This window comes from Marmota flaviventris, chromosome 4, assembly GCF_047511675.1.
Source record: "Marmota flaviventris isolate mMarFla1 chromosome 4, mMarFla1.hap1, whole genome shotgun sequence".
NCBI classification, from domain to species: Eukaryota; Metazoa; Chordata; class Mammalia; order Rodentia; family Sciuridae; genus Marmota; species Marmota flaviventris.
The window spans coordinates 29,723,945-29,741,423 of NC_092501.1; the positions used below are offsets into that span (position 1 = coordinate 29,723,945).

Genomic DNA, 17,479 nt, shown 5'->3' on the forward strand with positions numbered 1-17,479 from the left:
TGGGGGTCCCCCAGCTGGTGCAGCCCTCTGATTCCCTTCACACATTTCCTTCTCCTCCATCCTCTCTCATCCAAAACCAAAAGCCCCAGCGCAGCCCCTGGATGTTATGCACTAAGTTCTGCATCCTGCGGATACCAAAATGACAGGCCTTCTGAATGGCCCCTTGGAATTAGAGCTGTGAGCTTGGCACAGTCTGCCCTTGGTACTGCCAGGAGAATAAATCCTCCTAGAAGTCACCTGAGAAGGGTCATGTGGAAACCCCTGAAGGCTGGGCCTTGAAAGCAAGGAAAGCAACTGACATTACCAAGCACCTATGTTATGCCAGGCACGTTTGCAGCCAGTTTCTCACTGACTTTTCAAAACCAGTTGTTCTTAACCTTTTAGGAGCTGGTCATATACCCTCTGGGGAATCTGCTGAGAGCTATGGATTCTTTCCCCAAGTTAAAGTACAGATTATGCACACAAATGCGGAGGCAGGGGGCGGGCGTCAAGGTTAGGAACTCCTGGTATAAACTCAGATGTTTTTAAGATTCTTAGGCACCATGGACCTTCTCTTTTGGAGCCCACTCTCCCAACCCTCACCATATCAAACACTTTTGTATACATCCACAACCCAGAGTAAATATCAAATACACAGAGATGTACATACACATATATGTATGTACACAATCGCAGCCATCTCATTTGACATAGTGCATTATATTTGTAGATCTTTAATAAAATGGTAATTTCAATTTTGTGCTTTCTTTTCCTATTTTGGAGCCAACAATTTTTGGTAAATTTTATTGAAATTTATCACACGTACAGAAAAATACACAGATCTTAAGTGTATAGCACAATGGATTTTTGTGAAGTGAGTGCCCCTGGGTTATGAGTATTCTGGCCAAGAAGCAGAATATCAGGAGTCCCTAGGTCCCTTCCATTCACCACTTCTGCCAGGGGAACCACGAACAGATAAGTTTGATGCAATTTGCTTTATGTGGGAATCAAACAGTTTGTGCTCATCCTACATCTGGTTGCTTTTGGGGAACTGGTAATTTTTTTATTCAGGTTTCAGACATTTTTGGAGACCCTTGGAAGGCCCATAGGTTCTTGATGCTGTTGAAATGAGGGGTTCTTGACCTTGCCTTCACATTAGAATCCCTGGGGAGGTTTTAAAATCCTGATGACAGGCTCTGTGTGCCCAAAACAATTAAAACAGAGTCTCAAGAGGTAGGACCAAGCTTTGGCTGTTGGTCATGCTTCAGGTGACTCCCATTTCATTCAAGGTTGAAAATGCAGATCTAGACAATCCTGTAAAGTGTCAATACCCCGCCTTACAATCAAAGAAACGGATTCTAGGAGTCTCCACCGTCTGCCACAAAGCCAGAGCACACACTCTGGAGTCACTTGGAGTGGTATTTGTTTTGTCTAATCCTTAGATAAACAGCAAGGCCAAACCCCAGTGAGGGTACCTCCTGCCCAGACCCTTCTCACCTGGAATCCTTTCAAAGATATGGACAGGGAGAGGAGTACCCAGACCAGTGGGTGCCCAGAAGTCAGCCCAGCACTAGCCCCATGTTGGAAGACTGGCCACTGGTGGACTCCACCCTCACCCTGCACCTCCAGAAACTACAGAAAACTTGCAGGTGGCAGCAGCTGCTGGTTTGGGGGCTGTTAGTGAAGTTTCACAGCAGCCAAGTGGGTCTGCGAGCCACTGCTTTTGACTCCCAGGTGCAGCACATGATTCTGCCACTAGGCGGCACTGGAGCTTCTGCAAGCCCTGTCTTCACACACACCTGCCTTTGGCCAAGGGAGGAAGCTGGCCCAGTGAAGAGAGAAAGGTGCAGCAAGAACTGCTTGGGCACGCCAGGTGGGATGTGCCCTTGGGAAGGGACAGCAGGGGACGGGGAAAGGGAGCACAATCTGGCTGAGGCAAGATCACAGTTCTTCTGCTTCATTGATCCTTTTAGAGCCTGTCCCTGGCCAGCAAGGGGGATGCAGGAAACACAAGGCTACAATCAGACCCAAGTCTCTGTCCCCATAACTGAGCCAGCCAAGAGAAGCCACATCCCACAGGTCTGCAGAATTGGGTCTTTCCATTGACCTATACCAGGATGTCCCTGTGGGTCCCAGAAATCCATGAGCACACCGCACCCACACTCCTGCAATGCCCTGTGCAAGGAGGGACCAGCCCCAACTTGGAGCCCAAAGCTTCAGGTCCTTTCCTGGGAATCTACCAGATCCCAACCTGATGATGCCTGCAGAGGCCTTTGAAGCTAGATGTATTGATCCACTTCCCCACAGTTTGAAATCAGACTGTCTAGGTTCAAAGTCAAGCTCTGCCACTTCCTAGTTATGTGACTCTGGGCAATTTAACTTCTATGACCTCAGTCTCCTCATCTGGGAATAATAATAACCCACACCATAGAGGGTTGTTGTGATGATTCAATGATGAATTATATAGAGTCCTAGCCTCATACCTTGGCCCAGATGAGGCTGTTAAATGTTAGATACTTTTGTTATCATCATTATTGCCAATATTTGAAAGCGGGAAGGTCAAAGAACTCTCTGCCAGATTAGCACTCAGAGTGGGTTTTCCACTTTGGAAACCCTCACCCATCTACAGCACTTCCTCCCTAAAACACTTGGCTGGGGTTCAAGTCTGACCTTGGGATAGAATAAATACCCTACCCCAAAAAGCACTACAGAATGAACCTCCACACTGGTTAAAAGAACAGCCCCCACCTCCCACAACTCGTAGCAGCCCTCACAGCCCAGGCTTGAGCACAGGCTAAAGTCCAGCCGGCCCAGGCGTCAGGTAAATACCAAACTATTCCTTATGGGCAGTGAGTAGAAGCCTGAAAATCACTTGGAGTTCACAGCACCATCTGGAGGGGACCCCCTAGGCCCACCCCAGAGACCAGAGCTGCTATCCCCATCGTCTGATGAGGCCCTCTCTGGCCTACAGATCTATGTGACCCCAGCCTCCTGAAGCTTCAAGCAGCTTCCTACCTGATTACTACCCAGCTTCCTACCTGCTTGCTACCCACTGGGTCAGGAAACTTCCATTCGAAGATCATCAACCAGCTTTGTGATGAGGCAAGTCTTTCAGCCTCTCATTACACTTCTAGGAGAAGATGCAGGTAACCTTAAAATCCCCTCCAGTTTCTAGCATATGGTTTTAACAAAGTACCTGGCACACAGTAGGTACTCAATTAGTGTTTTGTTTTATAAACTCCAAGACATAGCTGCTGGGCTCCAACACCTACCTACTTTCCATTCTTTAGTACTGAGTAATTCATGTGATCCAACTCCTAACAGGGCCCAACCCAGGGTAAGAACTCAAAAATTGGGTAGTATCTAATTCACTAATTACTTTTGGCCTGGCTTTCAATTTGAACCTGTTCTGGCAACCCAAGACTGCAGACTCACCCAAAGATCAGATTAGAAAGCCTGACAGGCCGACCACCCCACTAAACCCTAAACTCAAGAAGACAGGTCCATCCGAGCCCTGTGTCAGTTCTGCTACCTCAAGTACATGCTAGGCCAGCTGACTCAGACAGCCAAGCCCCTCCCCACATGATCCTAGAATATGGAACTGGCCCCCGTCATCATGGGGCAGATAAGACAGCATGAGACTCAAGCTGGGCAAGTCCCTTTATTGGAAAAAGAAATAATAAAACAAAAGGCTACTGTTTGGCCTGTGCCCTGCCCACCCTCCCACCGGAGGTGCATGATCAGACTCAATTCTCAGCCAACAGTGGGCCAGGGCTGCACCGGTCATGGCCAGGAGTCAGGGGCCGTAACAGAGCCCACTGCACTACAGCTCTCCAGGGAGCTCCTTGCACCAGGACTCCCTGTGACCCAGACCCTTGAGCCCTCAAGGGCTGGGCCACCCTCTCCAGCTCTCTGGGTAGGTGTTTGCTCCCTCTGCTGCTCCCACGTCCAGGAGAAAACCAGGCCCCTCTTTGGTTCCAGAAAGCTACCTACAGCGGCTGGTGTTTCATGTCCACTTCTAGCACCTCCTGCCAGGTGAGGTAGGCAGCCCCTTTCTGTCCATCTTCTGGGCCCCAGACGCCAGGCTGCCCCCTTCCCACTGGCTCCCCTGGACTTCAGGAGCCAGAGCACCAATAGCTGGACATTCCTGCTGTCTTTGCAGTGAGAATTTACCTTTGCCCCTGCTGGTTGCCGCCTCCTTTGAATGTCCAAGAACATTTCACCTGCACGGTTTTAAAGAGCCCTGGCACCTGGGTGGGCTGAATATGCAGCATCTGTGGCCCCACTGTCTCATCACGGGGGCTGAGAGAGGTACACTGAAGGCCACTGGAAGGTTGGCTCTGCTCTCCAGGACCCTGACTTCTCTTCTGCTAGAATGTGCACAGTAGAGTCCGAAGGTGGGGGAGAGGCCAGGAGAAAGATCCAGGCTGACAGCCCCCAACAAGGGATGAGGACCGACATGGGAAAGAAGCCACACCATCTACCATTGTGTAACACAACACGGCAGGATGCAGAGCTGGGCAGTCAGCCTGGCAGCCGAGGGGAACACAAGTGCACTCTCACACCCAGACACATGCACTCATACAAGTACTCACATGCTCACACTTAGTCACACTCATCTATGCACACTCATGCACACAGGTACACTCACACATACATCATGCCTACACGTGTTCACATGCACTCACATTCACACTTTATACATGTGTACTCAGGTACACATATGCACTCAAACACATTTATACACATGTGCACACACACACATACACTCCTGTGTTTGCACCCACTCACACAGGTGCACTTACATTTATACACTGGTGCACACGTGCATGCTTATGCATGTGCATATTCACAAATGTGCATGCTTACACACACGTGCACGCGCGCACACAGGTCCTAAAATCTGGAAATTGGCTCTGGTTCAGGAAATTCTAACTTCCCTGGCCACATCTTTCCACAAAGTTTGTCCAGACCCCCATAGAACCTTTCAGAGCCCAGAGTGTATTCCCCTCAACCAGTGACAGGTGTCCTGAAAGTCTCAAAGCTGGATACTTTTTGGCAAGGCTCAGATGGGCTTCCAACTCTGGGTGGAAGACAGGGAAGCCACAGATCTGGACGAGGTCAGGAGCAGCTGAACAGATCCCCACCAAGATGCCCATCTCCCCAGATCTCCAATTTGGCAGAAGTGGCATCATAGACAGGCAGGGACCCTGAAGTGGTCTCAAAAAAAAAAAAAAAAAAAAAAAAAAGCTGACACTGAAAGACAGCACTGAGAGCAGGGGCAAAGGAAGAGAGTCCTGGTGGATGTTGGCTTTGGGGTGAAGGATCATGCAGGGTGGGAATTCTCTGAGCCTCCCTCGGGGGTGTTGGGAAAGAAGCCAAGGAAGAGAGGGATTGTCCAAACAGTGTTCTCCCCACCCCAGCTTTCCCCAGGTCAGGAAGTGGACCAATCCTGCCAGCGAGGAAGGGGCTGGGAGCTTGAGTTGAGCGCTCACAGGAAACACAGGGACAGTCGCTCTCACTTCCAACCCGGTCAGCTTGGTAGACCCAGAGAAGACTTAGAAGCGGGTGCTCTGGTAGCGCAGCCGCCGCAGGTCTGCGAGGCCCTCACTCCGGCCATACACCTCCCTGCAGGGACTCTCGGCCAGTCACCGGGCCCCCGCCCCGCCACCCCCAGCGCTGCTGCTGCCACCGCTGCCGCTGCTGCTGCCGCTGCTGGAGCTGCCACTGCTGCACCGGTCCTCATAGATGGAGATCTCGATCTGCGGTCCTGGGTTAAGGAGCGCTGAGAGCCGCCCGCCGCCGAGCAGGGGCCGGTGTGAACCCAGCTAAGCGCAGGGGCCATGAGCAGCCCCGGAAGCTGAGCTCGCGTAGCTTCCTGGACAGCGGGGCTGGGCAGGCCTGGAGCTGCGGGCGTCCACGCACTCAGCTAAATGAGTCGCTGAGCGCTGAGCCGGGTCCACAGCCCCATCACACCAGGCAGGGCCCCGCCCTCACAGAGCAGTATCTATCGCAGGCCACCCCTGTGCTACCGAGGTGGTGTAACTGCGCCAGAAATATGAGGACTTCAGTGCGCTGCATTCAAATCCTGCCACTCACAAGCTAGGCCAGTCACTCGTTAATGATCAATTATTGGTCTGTCGAATGGGAATAATAATAATAGAACCTTTGGGTTACTGTGAAGATTAACTACGTAGGTACCCTCTAAGCACTCTACCTGCCACATGGGACAGACTCAGGGGAAAGAAGCATTGCTCGAGACGCTCTGTATGTGTAGTTTCTGGACGTTTTGTTTTCTTTCCTCTTTTTCTTCTCCATTTGAAAGTAAAATTAACTATTCTGCTCTTGTTGTTGCTGGGGGGGGGGGGAGGGAGGAATGTGGGCACACCTGTCCCCCTGCTATTCTAAATAGAACCAGCAGAACTATGGCCCACCTCTTGCCCAGTCTCCCACCAAGACCCAGTTCTTCTCACCTGTGAATAAGGAACAGTGGGACCCATTGTGGGAAATTAAATGAGGAATATTTGCATATTCATGAGATTATTTACATAGTTCTTGAAAGCTGAAACAGCCTTATGGTTAAGGGTGGGCCTGAGCTCGAATCCTGGGTCTGATACTGACCTGCTGGGCGACCTTGAGCCAGTTATTTAACTTCGGAGTCCAGATACATAAAGGAGAATAAGAACTGCCTACCTGAGGGTGTTGTGAAGAGAATTACATGAATTCATAGTTTCAAAGCCCTTACTGTGGCACCTGCTGTATATTAAGCACTGATTACATGGGCTCAATAAGTGCAGACCTGAAACTCACCCCAATAACTTATGGTGGTTTGGGGCCAAAGACCAGTGACATGCAGATTCCAGGGCAGGCCCTGAATGGAGACTCCTAGGGTAGCTCCCATTTCCTGGCAGCCTCCCCAGGGAACCCCCAGTTGGCAGCTCCGTGCCCTGGCACAGAAGAGCCAGCAAGGATACAACCCTCATCCCACGCTCCACAGGGTCCGTGAGCAGGAGGCCTCGAGGTGCAAAGATCTTCTCATTCTGCTCCTGGATGTAGCGGGAGATCTTCTTGAGAACCTGCAAAAACAGGGGCCAGTGAGGGTGACCGTGCAGCAGTGAAGCCGGTGGGGAGGGAGACGCAGGGAGGCTGGGGAGGCACCACCTTCTCATAGTGGGTCTCCATGCAGAGGAAGATGAAGTAGGCTGTGGCACAAGCCAGGCAGCCCTCGAGGTAGGAGCTTCCCCCAATCTTCTCTGCCTCTGCGTAGAAGCCATTGAGAGTCTTCACAGTCTCCTCAAAGAGCTGTCGCTCAATCTGGAGGGAGAAAAGGACAAAGCCAAGCCAAGGTTAGCCTCCCTGGAGTGTGGACAGAAACAGGTGGGGCTCAGATGACAGTGGTGGGGTCACAAATGGGGGAGAGATGACATATAGTCACACAGTAAGACAGAGAGGCTACAGGTGGAACAGAAAGAACCCTGGACTGGGAGGCAGGAGGCCACAACCAGTCCAGACTTGGTCATCAACTAGTTTTGCAACCTTGATTGACCACTTACTTACACTAGTCTTCAGTTTCCTCATCTATAAAATAGGAATAAGAATAGCTGTTTGCCTCTCTTAGGATTAGGAGACTCCTGTGATATTGCAGATGCTTTCCGCAGAAGCTCAGACAAGTGTTGTAGGGACTTTGTCACTTCCCATTTTGATGGTCATGTCAGAGTTCAGGACCAAATTTCTAGGGGTCCTCCATGTCTCTTCTGGGGCCCACCTGCATGAGACTGATCAGGTGAGACCTCCAGAGAGTCTCTCCAGGAGAGGACATTCCCTCCTAGCTAAGAAGTCACCCTGCACAGCACAGCCACATGTGAGTGGACAACTGAGAAGATGTCCTCTCCTGCACACTTGGAATAATGATAGCTAAACTTTATTAAGCACTTTCTGTGTACTAAGCTTTTTTTTTTTTTTTTTTTTTTTTTTTTTGATACTGGGGATTGAACCCAAAGGTGCTTAACCACTGGGCCACATTATCAGCCCCCCTTTTTAATTTTTTTTATTTTGAGAAAGTCTTACTAAGTTGCTTATGGCTTCACTAAGTTGCTGAGGCTGGCTTTGAATTTTCCTCAGCCTCCTAAGCCCCTGGGATTGTAGGCAAGTTCAGCTGGGCATGTTTTATGTACTCTAAGTTACCCTTCCTAATAATTCTATCAGAAAAGTACTACTGCCATCCTCATTTTATAAATGAGGACTGCTCTATGGTCCTGAGACTACAAGGACCTAGTGCTCCTTGACCTTGGCCTTAGCCATCTCCATCTCTGGCCGTACCACTGTCCCTCCCTGCCCTACCCCTGCCATAATTTCCTATTAAAATTGAGTCATGCCACACCTTCCAGTCTTCCCACATCACTCCAAGTAAAATCCAAGAAGTCCTAACAGTGCCTGCCAGGGTCTCATAGCCTGACCCTGCCACACCATGGAGCCCACTCCTGCTATCCTCTGCACCCATTCCCTGCTTATTGAAAACATCTTGGGCCCTTTGTGCCTGTGCGCAGCTGCAGCACTCTCCCGGCACACCCCAGGGCTCATCCCTTACTTCCCTCCAGCCTCTCCTGCACACTCCCCTCTCCCAGGACACCTTACCCCTGGGAACCTGGGAACCATCACCTTCTTCTAATATTCATACCACCTGAGCTACTATGTGTTTATCTACTTCCTTTTCTATTTTCTGTACCATCTACTAAAAAATAGAGACCACAATTCCATTCCTCTATCCCCAGTGCCTAATACATGGCAGGAGCCTAATAAATACTTGGTGAAATACTTCAGACCTGCCTGGGTTGCTGAGTGGAAGGATCAGGACCTTCCCCCCTCCCTTCCTAATCCCAGGCCAATTCTAAGGCAGCCTTGGGACAGGGGCTGCATCACCCACAAAAGAGGAACAAAACTCCATAGTAATGCTTCACAAGCACCTATGGTCCTTGAGGCCCCCCTGTGCCTGGCCTGAAGGTAATGACTGAGACCAGAGCCTTTGGCTGCCTGCCTTTGGTGACACTTAGCAGACAAAGGTGGAACAACTGGCTCTCCCCTTTGTGCAAGGCAGGGAGGAGGGAAAAGAAACCCCTCACTCTCCCTCTGGGTTTCCAGCCTTCCCTGCCACAACTCTGATCACACAGCATCTATTTTATCTATACCCACTGAAGATGCCATCCCATGCGTAAGAAAATCAGAGTTCTGTGGAAAAGCAGAATGGCAAGGCCCCAGGCCCTTCTGTTGCTGTCTAACTTAGGTATGTCACTTCCTCTTTCCAGCCCTTAGTTTCCTTGAGAAAATGGACTGATGTGATGCTTCCCAAGTTTTAATGCATATATACATAACCTAAGGATCTCATTAAAATGCAGATTCAGATGCAGGAGATCCAAGGTGGACTTTGAGATCTTGCACTGCTAATGAGCCCACAGACAAGGGATTAGTAGTGCTCATTTCTGGCAGCATAATAACATCATCTGAGCAGGTTTTAAGGCCTAAGGTGCACAAGTCTCACCCCCAAGAGATTTTGATTCAAATAATCTGGGAAGGAGGAGGATGGTTCAGAGCAGCAAAAACTGTCACTGCCCTACCTACCCAAGTTGATACCCTGCAAGGTAGCTTTCCCCAAAGCTCCCAGGTGACCCTAATGTGTGAAGAAACACCACACCAGCAACCCTCAGAGCATGACCTTTGAACCACTTGATTCCAATTTACCTGGGAATTCCTCATCAAAAAGAAATATAGAGCCAGCATGGTGGTACACTCCCATACCCAGCTGCTTGGGAGGCTGAGGCAGGAGGATTGCAAGTTTAAAGTTAGCCTCAGCAATTTGGTGAGGCCCTAAGCATCTTATCGAGACCCTGAATCAAAATAAAAAGAGCTGCTAATGTGGCTTAGTGATTAAGTGCCCCTGGGTTCAATCCCTGGTACCAAAACAAAAATTTTTTTTTAATTCAAACAATTGTGACTAAAGTAAAATTAAAATTTAGAACAATGTTGATGCCTGCCTGAGCCCCTCTCCCAAAGAATCTGATTTAATTGATTTGGGGTACAGCCAGGACATCAGGATTTATTTTTAACTCCCCAAGAAATTCCAATGTTCAGCCAAGGTAAAGAAGGCTGTCGAGGGCTGGGGTTGTGGCTCAGTGGTAGAATGCTCACCTGGCACGTGTGAGGCACTGGGTTCAATTCTCAGCACCATATAAAAATAAATAAAATAAAATAAAAGTATTACATCCACCTATAACCAAAAAAATATTTAAGAAAAAAAGAATGGCTGTCGATAAATGGAGATTCCACAACCACTGTCCAACTGAATCAGCATCTCTGGATGACACATAATATCACCCTGTAGGACTTGGGAATTCACATTTGTTTAACAAGTTCTCTAGATGCTTCTCATGCAACTGAAATTTGAGAGCTGCTAGACTGGAAAATCTCTGAGGGTTTTTGTTTTTTGTTTTTTTCCTATGAAGAGACAGCAAGACAATGTTAACAGCTTTTTTTTTTTTTTATTCTTCCATTGGAAGTGGCTGAACAAGTTATGTATCTTATATTATGTGTCACATGATCCTGGAAAAAATATGCACTCCAGTAAGATCCTCGGTCTCGTCACAGCCCTGGGTCTCAAGTTTAGAAAAAGGCATCCTTACCCGGCTGTCCAGCTCTGGGGGGAATTTGGTCTGGAACTGACAAATGGTCCCATCGCTATAGTCTCTCTGGATAAAGACCTTGGTGGCCAGCGAGGCACTGCGCCGGAGCTCCTGCAGATTGTGGACCTGAGAAGATAGATAGGAAGCACATGCTGAGGGTGATCATCCTTCCCAGTTTATCCCAAGCAGTTCCCCAGAGTGTAAGTCTTTCTATGCTAGAACCAAGAAAGTTCCCTGCAAACAGCGGGGAGCCAGCCACACGCAAGTGCTCCAGGAGGGCCCTGGGGAAGCAGCATTATGGAGTTATTCAAGGAGCTGCGGGACTTATCCCAGAAATACCTAAAAAAAAAAAAAAAAAAAAAAAAGGCTAAGGTGAGCCAAAATGACAGGTTCTGGAATTATCAACAGCACATGAAACAAGATGAATAAGACACTCTGGTCGCCATCCCTGTGCTTGGGGAGCCCAGCTCAGAACATAACTGTAGCTTCAGGCCCTGAGAGAGGAACTTGTGACTGGGTTGGGAGATGAGGACCCATGGGACAAAAGGAGACCCTTCTGTGCCTCTGGACTCAGGGAGACTGAAGGTCCAACCAAGTTATGGCTGGGGACAGCGAGCATCACAAATGGTTTTCATGTTCAGCACTTCTCACCACAAGAAAGGCCCAAGAATATCTAAATTTCCCCAGAGAAAACTGTGGACCCAGTGGATTGAGGCAGAAGTTGAAGCAATAGCCTTCCCTGGTGGGAAGGAGCAGGGTGACTTCTGCCTCTTGTCCTCATCTGCAGACTTGACATTGACACAGAGCCTAGCACTTGAGGGGAGTGGGCTTGACTCCAGGTAAGAACAAGGTCTCTTCTTCCACCTCCAGCCTCACACTGGAGACCGACATCCCACTGGGTGAAATATGCCCAACGCTGAACCACATGGAGACCAAGCCCTGAAGGCACAGTGAACAGACAGCCAGTTCTTCCTGTGTAATTAAGCTGAATCCATTCAGTCACTCAACTCTCCTTTATTGAGTCCCTACAAGTGCCAGGCTCTGGGGTTGCTGTGCAGAAGATAGTCTGTGAGCTCCAGGGAGGACGACAAGTAAATAAATATATAATGAATTAGACTGTGATAAATGGTACAAAGAAGTCACATTTATCCAGAAACACTTACCCAGAAAAGGCCTCCTAAAGCCTGTGTTGAGACCTAAAGGAAAGCCAGGGGTTGCCAAGGGGTGGGGAGAAAATTCAACTGGACAAATGGAGACACTTCTGCAGAATAACGAAGATAGCACGCACAATCTATTCCAGTGGCTAGAGGCAGATCTCAGCAAGAACAGAGTTGGTTTGCAAAGTAGAAGAGAGTAGAGGAGATGGAGTGTAGAGGAGACAGGGTTAGATCACAAAGCCATACAGGTTTCTGTTGACGGGGAGGATTTAGGATGGGAGATGCTGAAAAGTTTGGGGGAAAATAAAAAAAGAAAGCTTGTCTATAAGGTAGAAGTAGATAATTGTGGCATTAAGGTCCTGAAAAGATGAGAATTAGAGCACATAAGACTGTCCAAAATCCAGGTGAACCTTGCTCTGGGTAAGAGATGTGATCCCAAAGTATTGGGATTGGATTAAATAATACATAAATGTCCCTCAAGTCTTAATATACCTTGATCTTGTAATCCAGGTTTCTGTTAAGCAAGTATCCTTGACATCTATTAGGATCCTGTGATAACTTTGAAAATAAAAATGTTTTGGTAATATAAGTAATTTAATCATTAATGTCCCTGCTTGGTCTAGTTCGGATTTCTACATAATGTTGCAATTTTTAGAGAAAAGTAAAAGATCATGACCTTCCTTTGCCCTTCTAAAACCAATTTACGAGAGCAAATCATGGATTCCAGTAGTTCTAGGAGGATCATTCTGGCAGTTTTTTGAAAAGTAGGTAAGAGTGCTGTAAGGAGCCAGTCAGGGGATGATTCCCTTTGTAGTGGTGCAGGGGAAAACTCAAGTAGACCTAACCAGGCAAAGGGGTGGTGAGAATGGAAAGAACATTGCTTTGGCCATTGAATGGATGTGTATGCTACCAGGAGTCTCTAGTGACTGATTGACCAGCCATTTCTTCTTTCCCCTAGGCACACAGCTAAATTAATTCCCAGGCTCCCATGCAGTTACGGGTGGCCATATGCCTGAGTGGACGTGAATAGAAGTGATGAATGGTAAGTGTAGGCTTGACTCCTAAAGACCTGACACTCTTCCCTGCTCTTCCCCCTTCACGGAAATCAGTGGATCTGTGTGTTGAAGATGGTGGAACCATAAGTTGGAACAAGCCTGGGTCCTTGGATCACTGCCTGAAGGAGATCCACCTGATGATTAGGAGCCAGGATGGAATCAGACACACATTTTATGTGACATAACATTGGTGTCCCAGACCCACAGAGAGCACACACTGCATACTCATATTCAGTTAGTAAGAATGGTGCTTAAGGCAAGAGAGGATCTCCTGGCTCTCTTCATTCATGGTGGCTCAGTTGTGAAGTGCCAAGAGGCCCTGGTGGAAGATGGTCCACTAAGGGAATAGCAGCCCTGAACCTAGACCACACAACCCTGGGCAAGTCTGCCCCTCCTTGGGTCTCCATTTCAAGCAGACATTGGAACTCCATAATCACTAAGACCTCTCCCAGCCCTGACATTCTAGAGGCCTCATCAGGGATGGTGAACACAAGTGCTTTTAAAGGCAAAGCAGTAAGTGGACCAGGTGGGGCCTGTGGCTAATTAGAGAACTCACACCCTATCTCAGGGAGACTGCTAATGACTGTCATGTGAGACTTTGCACCCACACTCTGGTTTTCTAAAGGAAACCACACATCTTTACTTTCTTAGCATCAATATCCTGATATTTAAATATTTCTAATATATTTTTTAAATGCATAAGTACTAGCAGGCCAAGTAAGACTCATCGGTGGACCAGACTGATTCCTAGAGTTGCCAAATTAGAAACAAAGAATCTCATGGCAGGAACCTTGAACAAGACCTAGAACCAGGCCACAGGCCACTTGCCAGCTACCCAGCTTCCAGGAAGCAGGAGGGGGTTTTCTTTTTTCTTTTTTTTTTTTTTTTTGAGGGAGAATTTTAATATTTATTTTTTAGTATTTGGCGGACACAACATCTTTATTTGTATGTGGTGCTGAGGATCGAACCCGGGCCGCATGCATGCCAGGCGAACGCACTACCGCTTGAGCCACATCCCCAGCTCAGGAGGGGCTTTTCTTTTTTTTTTTAATATTTTTATTTTGTTTACTTATTTTTATGTGGTGCTGAGGATCGAACCCAGGGGCTCACACATAAGAGGCGAGTGCTCTGCCGCTGAGCCACAACCCCAGCTCCAAGGAGGGGCTTTTCAATAGAAAAATCCATGATGCTTCCAAATCCTTCAAGAGGATCCCAAAGCAGGTGCACACGTCTCTGTGAGGCTGCAGCTTTTCTCCAGGGGTTTCATAACTGACCCAGAGACATGAACTGCCCTCCACAACCCTGTCCATCTCCCATGGCCTTTCCCATGGCCGTTGAGTAAGCATAAGACCTGGAGGCATTTCACGAGGAAGAAAATCAGTGATGAGACCCACAGGCAGGCACCACTTTCATCAAACTGCAACATGACAACAAAGGGAAGGCTGCCGAAGAGTGGGGACCACAGGTCACAGCGTTAGGAGCTGTGCACCAGGGGGAGGAGCCAGCACTAGAGGGCAAATGAGCTCAAGGCCTGGTGTAGCCAAGACAAACAGGAGGCCCCACCTGGCCCACATCACCATCCTCATTAAAAGCCATCTCATTCCATAGGAAGCAGGTGAGGCTCAAGAATCAGGGGATTCAGCTGATGCACCAGCACTGTTCACTCCAGGCAGGGGTGTGGCAGAGGAATAGGGATAGTGAGTCATAGGCAGCCAGGTCAGGCCTGAGGAAGAAACATGGGCACAGGGCCACCCTTCTTCTCACCCTACACCAGGGCCCAAGCCTAACCCATTGTCTGCTGGTTGTTAATTCCTGTCTCAGAGATCAAACCTTCAACTTCCCTGCGTGGATAACACTACTTGAGTGCATTTAAAAATCTCTGAGGGCCCAACTCCACTGGTTGGAGGAGCCCCTCCCAACCAGGCGCTTCCCAGTTGTCCCTGGCCATCTGGACTGTTTCACAAGACAGACCCTGCTCCCAGTGACACACATTTACAGAGTTTTGTTGCTCAGGAAATGGACTCATTAGGGCTTTCCAAATGAGGTCAGTGTATGGCTCAAGAGGTTTCATCCCTCCTGTGTTCCTCACATGAACCCCTCTCCTAGCACCAACTTTCTAAACAGAAATCGTGGAGCAGAGAAGATCCAGTTTCCATTCAGAGATATCCTCTCTCACCCCTTCTCTCAATATGCAGGCTGCTGGGACTGAGGGCTTCCTCTTCAGTAACCTAAGGGAATGGCCATGGGAAATTGGAGTGTATTTTCCTTCTCCCAACAGGTTTTTCCTGGTAATTTCAACTCAGTCCTAATAGTAAAAGCAGCCTGGGGAGAATGACTCACCCCTGGTCCAGACGCTGCGCACGTCCTGTGCCTTGGCAGAGCCTAGGCTTCCTCCCTCGGCACTGCCTCCAGACTCCACCGAGGCCAAACCATGGAGTGGGAAGTGTTTGTCCTCAGCTCCCTGTCCCTTCTGGATATTCCTCTGTCCATCCATCCTTAATCTTACCCAGTCAGGGACCAAGGCCAGTCAGGGACTCTGAGTCTCCAGGTTCCAGCCCTTCCAGGCCTCTGCAACCCTCCCCACATCAAAACATCATATCCAGACCCTCCTTTTTATTGGGCACCACAACTGCTCCCACCCCGGAAGCAACAATAAAATCAATGGCCATCGAGGAAAAGAGTCAAGGCCTGTCCTGGCTCCGCCAGTTTTTAGCCATATTTTCTTAAGTCTCTGCATTCCAGTTGCATCATCTGTAAAATGGGATAATGATGCTTCCTTTGACTCCTTCATGGGGATCAGGTTAGCTTCTGAGCCTTGGTTGTCTCGTCTGTTAATTGCAGATAATAACACCATCCTTACCCACTTCACAGGGTTGTTCTAAGGCTCAAAGGCGTTCATGGGTATGATAGTGCTTCGTACCCAGGAAAGTGCTATATTCGCAGAGGCGTTATGAGCAGAGCCTCTCCCAAGGGAGAGTCAGGCATGCCTAACAGCAGCCTCCTGGAAACCTGGTCTCAACCTAGTGATATGAACCTGCTGGCTGGAATCTGTGGGCCACAACAGTCCTGAGAGGGAGAGATGCTAGGACAGATGGGCCTGTTTGAAGCTGTCAGATCACATCACACAGGCAGTCTGCTTCTCTGCCCACACTGCTGACCCAGCCATGCTCAGGTGGCTGAACTTCCCACTATCTGCCCAACACCAGCAGCCTCTGCTGCAGTCTGGCAGCCCTATCTGGAAGGAGACCAGCAATCTGGCCATCTCTCCTGTTGTTCTTCCTGCTCTTCTCAGTGTCTGTGGTAGATTCTGAGCACTGCATTCCTCCACTCTAGAAGCCAAGCTCCAAGATCTGTCCAGGACTTACCCCCACACTGGGTCCTAGGTGCGCAAGAGCCCCTGCTAGCTAACCCTGTGCCTGGTCAGAAAGCCGAACAATACCAAGCAACAGCACCTTGCTCTGTGGAGCAGACTTCAGTGGAATAACAACAATAGCACTTGGTATTGATGTCACGCTGCTAGCCAGAATGCCCAGAGGCACTGCACAGAATCATTCAAAGGCCTCTGCTCTCTTCCTGGCTGTGCTCCAGCAGGGCTGGAAATGGGGAGACACCACAAAAGAAGTCAACATCAGAACCAGGGAGACCCTGGTGTCCTAAGTCCACTCCAAAAATTCAAAAGAAGAAACTTTCAGCTCTGCTATTGACATGCTGTGTGAGTATCAAATGGGTCCTCCCCCTCTCCATATGTCAGCTTTATCACTTAGAAAGTGGGAACATAAAGAGCTCCTATCTGCCTCACCAAATAAAGGGGAAGAGGGGTAATCCTTAGGTGTAGACAGGGTAATTCCTGATCTCTTAAGCATTGCACCAAGATTCTTCCCTTTAGTAACAGGTCCCTTGTTTCAGCCTATAGGCACACCCTGAAGAAGGCAGCATCTCCCATCAAACAGGACAAAGGTGGACACCCTAGGACACACAACTCAAATAGGGTGGAAAAGCAAGAAAAGGTGGTTCACCAAAGTGGAGTTTGGTGCAGGAAGCTCACTTAAAACAATCATTTGGGTTTGGGGTCTGAGGATGTCTTTGTCCCCTCCCTCTTCTAAAGAAAATGCAGATGTAGGGGTAGTCTGTCTTCCCTTAGCCAAGCTTTGGGTTCAGGATCTGAAAGGCAGCACCGCATAGCAACAGCATCCGGCTGCCTTCCCTCCCCTTACGCATACACGCGTCTCCAACCCTCTAGGGAAGCGGGAACCTTAGTCTAGGGGAAGAGGAAACCCCAGCCAGGGGTCCTGGAGGAACCCTGGGACTAATGCCAACAAGTGGACACTTCAGGGCCCAGGGGTGCGTGGGAAGATTAACACGCCTGGGGTGAGATGAGCCCTAACTAGAGACCCAGTCTTCCACCCTGCCACTCCACCCCATCTCTTCCCTCCGGACTCTACCCGGGGAGCCATCGCTACCCCCACTTCACCCGCCTCCTGCCGGTCCGCCCCTAGCGGAGGTGGCGGCAGTAGGGCACTGCCTGCGGGCCAGGTACTCGCCCCTACCTCGGTAGCCATGTTTCGGGGTCGCTGGAGGCTCCCAGGCTGCCGCGGAGCAGGTCGAACGGGGCTGT

At 49.2% G+C, this 17,479-nt stretch overlaps 1 protein-coding gene across 1 annotated transcript; it reads right to left on the bottom strand.

Annotated features, from left to right (window-relative positions):
- Positions 1 to 5,627: 5,627 nt before the first annotated feature.
- On the bottom strand, positions 5,628 to 17,467 carry Golga7b (golgin A7 family member B). Its single transcript, XM_027930152.1, has 5 exons — positions 17,412 to 17,467; positions 10,653 to 10,778; positions 7,141 to 7,293; positions 6,954 to 7,055; positions 5,628 to 5,741 (listed from the first exon to the last, which is right to left on the bottom strand). The coding sequence occupies exons 1-5, from the start codon at positions 17,421 to 17,423 to the stop codon at positions 5,628 to 5,630; spliced, it is 507 nt and encodes a 168-aa protein (XP_027785953.1). The 5' UTR covers positions 17,424 to 17,467.
- Between the last annotated feature and the right edge of the window lie 12 nt (positions 17,468 to 17,479).

Bases quoted from the DNA above. Each gene is read 5' to 3' on its own strand.
- Golga7b (XM_027930152.1), bottom strand. The intron at 7,294-10,652 runs GTAAGGATGCCT...TTCTCCCTCCAG, and splicing joins CCCCAGAGCTGGACAGCCGG to ATTGAGCGACAGCTCTTTGA. The intron at 7,056-7,140 runs GTGGTGCCTCCC...CTGTTTTTGCAG, and splicing joins TGGAGACCCACTATGAGAAG to GTTCTCAAGAAGATCTCCCG.